The sequence below is a fragment of the Camelina sativa genome, chromosome 1 (genome assembly GCF_000633955.1).
Source record: "Camelina sativa cultivar DH55 chromosome 1, Cs, whole genome shotgun sequence".
Lineage (NCBI taxonomy): Eukaryota > Viridiplantae > Streptophyta > Magnoliopsida > Brassicales > Brassicaceae > Camelina > Camelina sativa.
In genome coordinates, this window is record NC_025685.1 from 7,297,468 (window position 1) to 7,304,995 (window position 7,528).

General features: G+C 33.2%; 1 protein-coding gene and 1 pseudogene across 1 annotated transcript; one reads left to right on the forward strand and one right to left on the reverse strand.

Moving 5' to 3' along the window:
- Positions 1,611–4,498, reverse strand: LOC104781454 (annotated as a pseudogene).
- Positions 6,278–7,015, forward strand: LOC104781463 (rapid alkalinization factor 23-like). The gene has a single exon (XM_010506143.2). The coding sequence runs from the start codon at positions 6,369–6,371 to the stop codon at positions 6,759–6,761; it is 393 nt and encodes a 130-aa protein (XP_010504445.1). The 5' UTR covers positions 6,278–6,368; the 3' UTR covers positions 6,762–7,015.

Here is a 7,528-nt window from a genome sequence, read left to right on the forward strand (position 1 = left end):
TAACGAGTTGAATGTTTTTTTGTTTTTGCTAATTTTGGGTATTGCTAAAAAATATCTAAAGCCTCCCCTCTTTATAACTATTGTTTTTTACTTTTTTTGTTCTCACACTTTTTTTTTCTTTCTTCTCTGCCTTTTTCGTTTTTGATTCGTTGCTTTTTAGCTTTTTTTTTTAATTTTTATTTTGAAGTTCAATTTTTTTTTTTTACCCGAAACAATAATGATGCGAAGTTTTTATTAGAATCTCGGTTGTATACAGAGGTCTATTTTAGTATATTTTGCAAGTTTTCTTGGTTAGATACTTTCAGATCTCTTTTTTATTTACGAATAGATGATTTTCTTCCTTCAAGAAAAAAAGAAAGTAAACTCATCTATTCATAAGTAAAAAAGAAATCTGAAAAAAAAAAAAAAGAGTTTTCTAAAGCCAATAGTAATTATTACATAAATTCTGTAACTTTGTTTATTTCTTTTTACAGAACGACGAATTTACACCTTGTTTAATAATAAATAGAAAAATAAAAGAAAGAAAAATTTCATAACTTCCTGAGAAAGAATATATCAAACGAGATATTTTAGTTAGGCGTGACGATGTTAAAAACTAGGAACTCAAAAAATATTGATCGACCCAGAAAAAAGATCTATGAAGAGTCAACAATTGAAGGCAATAAGTGTGTTTAGTTGACATTTTTAATCTGATGATGTCATCCTCAGATCCCTACTTGTACATTCTAAAATATTTTAAATTCAATTGTTCCTCTATTATTTTTCTTGGACTGCTCAAAGAACCAAAATATTAATAATCCTACGATTTTATATTTGCAAGAGGGTATATATAATAAACATTGAAATGGTACTAAATCCCTTATCCTAATCATTCACTATAGCAAATTTAGAAAATAAGAAGAGATTAAAATATTAACTAAAATAAATAAGGTTGCAGATTTTGTTTGTAACATAGAGAGTTTATTTGTGTAATTTGTTTACATCAAAGTCAGAGTTGTAATTTGTTTTTATTTTGAAAATATTGCAATTTATTTTTTATGGACAACAGAATAATATATAGCCCAAAATTACATAGTGACGTTACAGAAAATCTGATTTTTTTTTTGTTTGGGGGTACTAGGCTACTAGATGTGGACGTAGCGTACTCTCATACATAGTAGCCGCGAACAGAGACGTAGAGGAAGCAATCAATTAGTGACTTAAGAGTATTTAATAAGTTAAGCGGTAAGCAAAAAAACGAGAATGTTTACGAGTTAGGTCGCATGACGTAGAAAAGGGGAACAGATCTAACATTTTCAGCACCTCTGACTTGATCCAAAGTTGTTAAACCCTATCAAGAAGCAACACAGAAAACTATTCAATTTTTTATACTAGTATATATTTTTATCTACCCTATGTCGTCACCTCGAACAATCAGTTTCGATTTTTTACATATTTTCTCAAAGTCACACAAACCGCAGACAAGTACAGTCTTAACCGATGATAAACGCTCAAAAAACTCACCGATTGTTTCGGTTTGGTAAAACCAAAATTACCGTTTCCAAACCCTTGATCGCATCACATCCAGGCACTAATTTTGCCTACCTAAGATAGTAAAATACGAAACAAGCAAACCAAATCGATGCACGAACAATATTATAAAAATCTCGGATTAAATGTCCAGTATGATTCTACAATACCAAGAGTCAATATAGTAATACTAATTAAGAGGCGGAGTGGGGATATCATATCATATCACATCAATATCATTTCATATACGACTTATCAATGATAGGGAGAGTCGTTTAATAGATTTGATAAATTACCCACAAAATACTGATTTGTGGCTGTTGAACCACAGGAGAGGCTGCTTGCTGTTGAAGCCAACTGATGAAAATAGTTGTCGTCACTATAATTCCCCTCCTCTTGAAAATGACATTTGATGATAGTTCCATTAGCTTACGTACCCCATTTTTCCGCATATTACAATGAATACGATAGATCTCTCTGTTTGTCTTTATCCACCGCGATTTTTCCAACAATACATTAGCTGTTGTAATATGTGCATCTAGTCAGTGCAAGCTCGCCTAAGTCTCTTAAACCACATAACCTGGGATTTCTTTCCTTTGCTAATATCTTATCGTCTATATATCGAGACAATACTATGTATAGACCCGGAATTTATAACCTAGGCTTGTTCAAGGACTAACAGTAAAAACAAACCTTAACTGTTTGTTTTAGATACGGTTTAAGGCTAAGAGCTAAACTGATGGGCCTACTTATATTTATCGTTGATGAAATCACAGAGTATCAACAAGAAGTAGGTGCTGAGGATTACCTTGACTTATTGTATACATAATTAGTACGGAAGCTGAAACCAATAAGTGAAGTATCAAGATGCAATGGTGTAGAAAACTTTCGTCATTCCTTTCTTTGTTCTCAGCTGTGTGATCTAAAGCAAAAACAAGGAGAAACACCCAGAATCATGTACTTTTGGAAAACACAAGGCAAAAGAAGGAAACCACAAATATCTACTTCAGATTGCTACAGTATATTCAATATTGGATGTTTACCTTCATGCTTATGATATCAGATATATATCGGAGACATGTGTCCCACCACACGGACACCCGGGGTTGTCACCTAATTTTCTGATCCGGGGAGTGCTTCCCTGCAAGGTAAGCAAATACAGAAGTTTGAGTTTGATATATATCTCTAGAGTAAAATACATAGAGACATTCTATCGTGGAATCTCTGTCACAGTGCCATCTGATATCTATTTTTCATTGCAATGGTTATTACGTTAGGTGCTCCCTTTCACTAACATATATACCAGAAAGATGATTAAAAAAACACAGCAAGAGCAGGAATTGATACAGAAAATGGTATATCTATCCATGGTAACAAATTGTTACTAACAATTTATTATACAAAGCCAAATAATTGTATATCACTTTTAAGAAAAAAAAAAAAAAGCCACTGTCTAATATATGACATAGCTGCAAAATTTTCATATAACTAAAGATAAACATTGCTGCTACTATAAGAACTTGTCTCATTTAAGGATATGTCTAGTATGAAAAAATAAGTCTGTAAGCTGGACGCCCGAGGTTTATTAGCAATGGAAGATAAGGGAAAAGATCTATATTGGCATATACCTTAGGAATATAATCAGGAAGACTGCCACCACAGAGCACAGATGCCTCTTCATAGGGCAATAGAGCAGCATAAACCTTATACAAGGCAAAAGAATCATAATTAATAACCGTGACACAAAATCAAAGAAATCCAACTATGGTAAAGAGACTCTGACGACAAACCTTTCCTCCTTTGGTTATCAGTTCGTTAGCTTCTGCCTCCAACTCTCTCTGCTTCACCTGTAATTCATTCTGTGGAACGCTTCCTTTGTATTCCACATATGGACTGATAACATTGTAGTTGTTAGATCACAGTTTCTATGTATCACTATTTTTAACGAAAGTGGCAAAGAGTCAAGCAGATGACACATCCTTAAGTGAGATCCTTACCCGTCTGGAAAATGGTACCCTTTTCCAGGCTCCAAATGTCCTAACCCAACTTTCTGCATACACATATCTAGCAAGTGTCCACCTGAGTGCAACCTGATGATGAACAAATATTAACTGTAACGCTAAATTACAGAAACAAAACAACAACGACAATGCAAGAACTAAAAAGTAAAAACTGCACAACTCATAATCTATATTTCAGAAATTTTGCATACATTGAGAACAGTCTTAGACAAGCCAGTATTTTAAACTCTGAAGTCTGAAGATTTCAACAAGCATATTACACGAAACTGCATCACTTGTGATTCACAGCTTCTATCTAGTGATAACATAATAAGAATGACTCCAAAATTTTTGCCATGCCAACAACTACAACCAAATCATTAAACCATTCATCTTCCTGAAGACTAAGCTAGACTTTTTTCTAATCAGATTCAATCAACATTTACTTGCCTGGAATTGAGTTTGCGCCTTGTTTCATCAACAAACAAATGAACATGTTTCCCTTCCTCAATATCCATTCCACTCTCATGATTAGAACCTTCGAAAACTCCGTAATGGAGAACCTAACACAAATATTCAAAAGGGAATACACAAACATCATAAACACAAAATTACGAAAAAAAATCATCTACACTGAGACAGGATAGAGATTCAAAAATTACAATTCCGTCTCTCGATCGAACATCTTGAACGGAAAACTTGAAATCCAAACCGGAGAATTCGATAAAACCGGTGTCTGACGGCTGACCACCACCTTGCGGATGAAACACCGTCGAATCCAATATCAGAGCTGTGCGTCCATCTTCCGCCTGAAATCATATACGATAAACATATAGAAAACTATTTAAAGGATTCAGCAATGAAGTCGACGTCGAAGAGCTCGAAAGAATGGTTACTATCTGACCTTGTATCAGGAGAGGAATCTGGACTGAGATTGGAGACTGAACATGTCTACATGATAATCAAGCTTCGTCGGAGGAAAATCCATGGTGGATNATCTCCATCTGACCATAGATCTTTCTTTAAACTGTCTTCACTTTTCTGAACATCTACACCTGAGAGAACACAAAGCGAAACAGAGGATTTGAGAAAAAAAAAAAAAAAAAAAAAAAAAGGTTAATAATAACACAATTGAGTACCAAACTATTCAAACTTTTACAATTCATTACGTGTATTTGTCAAATTGGTTTTTAAAAGCCGCATTTTCCAGATATTTATTGTTGGGCCTTCATTATTTGGGCCTTTTAGATTACTGTTGTGTTTTGTGATATTTATTCCAGATATTACTGTTGTGTATTATATTTTCTCGTTTGCGATGACTAGGTTTTGAACCCACCCTACGCTACGCATGATAGGTTTTAAACCCACCCTACGCTACGCATGAGTATATTTGATATATTTTTATGAAAAATATATATGATTAAAGATAATTGTAAAATATTATCTTATAAAAAGTTTAAATTAGTATTAAGGAAAAAGTTAAATTTCAGATACACAATTTTTTGAAATATAAAAATCAGTTGTGTTATAAAATCAAATCTGATAACAAAAAAATTATGAATTTAACTCGACATCCAGGCGAGGCGAATTAAACTGATGATCTCACATATACTAAACCATTTCTTTGACCACAAGAAAAACAAAACAAAACAATTTTATCATTATGAATTTAACTCGTTTTCATATTTAATTGATCGCTACCACCTATGTTTTCGTATTTTTTATTCAATATTTTCTTATTCTTCATATTATTTCTTGTCATTTCTATTGTCAAATTTTGTGGCAATCGTCATCATTACTTTTACCGTCTGGTTATTTGCTATACTCTTTTTCTTTTTCATCCTCGCCAACTTCTTCACTTTCTTCCACTAAAAAACCTTTTTTAGACTATCACACAACTTGTTAATCCATCAAACTCCAAGAACAAAATCATTTCTTTTCTCATAAAAATAAAAAATAAGATAAAAAAGAATTAATGAAAAAATATCAACTTATCTATAAAATCATACACATAAATATGTTTTATAGCTCATAAGAAATAAAAAGCACAAACCTTACGATTATTATTATCCAAGAAAATTGTTCAAGTCCCGGTGGGGGGGATGGGTCCAGTCCAATGCTTGAAAACTATTTTCTCATTTCATAAAAAATTGCTTTGTGGCGGCGTGTCGCTGCGCCTGATATCATTTTAATAATAATGCACATTTTTTTCTTTTAAATATAATAACAAAGGTTAAACTGTCCATTTTTTGATGAAGTTACAAATCACAAATATGAGCAATACATAAGAGATGTACATTAAACTCCCTTCATTAATATGTTGGCATTTTAATAGGTAACCTTTTTTTGAAATAGTTTATCAAAGCATGGAAGGAGAGACCACTCATATGCGTTCTGTATTTATTCTTTATCTACCTTCGTACCAGTATTTTTTTTTTACATAACTCCATTTTTTGAACAGAAACAAACAAAAATTTCCAGAATAAAATAGAGATCAAGTAATTTAAAAGTTTGGTTGGTTGATATATTAAAANAAAAAAAAAAAAAAAAAAAAAAAGGAAAAATGAACGAAGAAGATGATATAATTAGTGGAAGTCGCCATCAAACACTTCACACTTAACGCATTTAAACATCCTTAGGTCTGAAGCTAACAAAAGCAACCCCCAACTTGTAAAAAGCCGTCTTATTTACGACACCTCCTTATAAGTCAAAGTGGTATTATTCGTAATTACTTCCATCTTTCAGTGGCATTTCATTAAGCTTCTTCTTCTCTTTTAAAACCTTCACCTTTATCTCTCTCTCTTTCTTCAAAGTTCGTCGTGCACAGAGTAGAGAGATAAAGCTACAAAATTAAAAAAAATGAGAGGTCTCTCCATAACCACGGCGGCGATTCTAGTCATTCTCACCGTCCAGTACTGGTACGTTGCGGTGTCTTCTCAGTCCGTCGAATTCGTAGCTCCGATTGAGACAGAGTGTCGTGGTACTATAGCAGAGTGCTCTGTTTCCGCCGCCCTCGGAGACGAAGACGGAGATCTATTCTACGGCGGAGGAGAAATGGGAGCGGAGTTCGAGATGGACTCGGAGATCAGCCGGCGTATGTTAGCGGCGAGGAGGTACATAAGCTACGGTGCGCTTAGGAGAAACACTGTTCCCTGCTCACGACGCGGCGCGTCTTACTACAATTGCAGACGTGGAGCTCAGGCCAACCCTTACTCTCGCGGCTGCAGCGCCATCACTCGCTGCCGGCGCTGAATCTTTGTAACTCTCTTTAAATCTTTCTTCTTCCTTTTTTTTTTATTTAAATTATTTTTTCTATTTTTCTGATATATAATTTTCAGATTTTTTTTTTTTTTTTGCCGGTTTAATATTATCTAAAGTTCATTACGCAATAGATTTGGTTACACATATATTGTAAATGTTTCTGAGAATTTATCTCTGTTTATTGATGTAAGTTTGTTACATAAACCACAAAAACAAAAACAAAAATAAAAATATTATGGCGTAAATACATTATTAATTTATAGTATCATCAGTGATAAATGGAATATTGATAACCAGGTAATTCGTATTATATATGAATTTTTTTTTTCGTAATACATGGGTGCATATGCATGTGCCTTAAGAAAATAAAATACGTTTCCATATGATCGCTAGTTAAATAAAAAATAATAAAGTACTTTTTTTTTTATTTTCTTATTATCGAATATTATTGAGATAGATGTGGAAAATAAAGAGGCGATGATAGGATTTGGTTGGGAGCCAACTAAAGCCAGCTTCACGCATCTCTTTCGGCAGAGCTACCCACACGTGTAGGATAATACTATTATTAATTTTTTTTTTTTTTTAATTTGTAATATACATACATTTTGCACAAACTATATACTACTAGTATGAAATTTGTTTGTCACGGGGACTCCTTCACCTACAAAGCAAAACACATAAGCTCTTCGTGATTAACGAAATATAATGTAATGGTTAAAGGTCGTTGGAGGAAATAAAAATTTTCAAAGAAGAAGAAA

Excerpts from the sequence above, each read along its gene's own strand:
- LOC104781463 (XM_010506143.2), top strand. The coding sequence starts at position 6,369 with ATGAGAGGTCTCTCCATAACCACGGCGGCGATTCTAGTCATTCTCACC.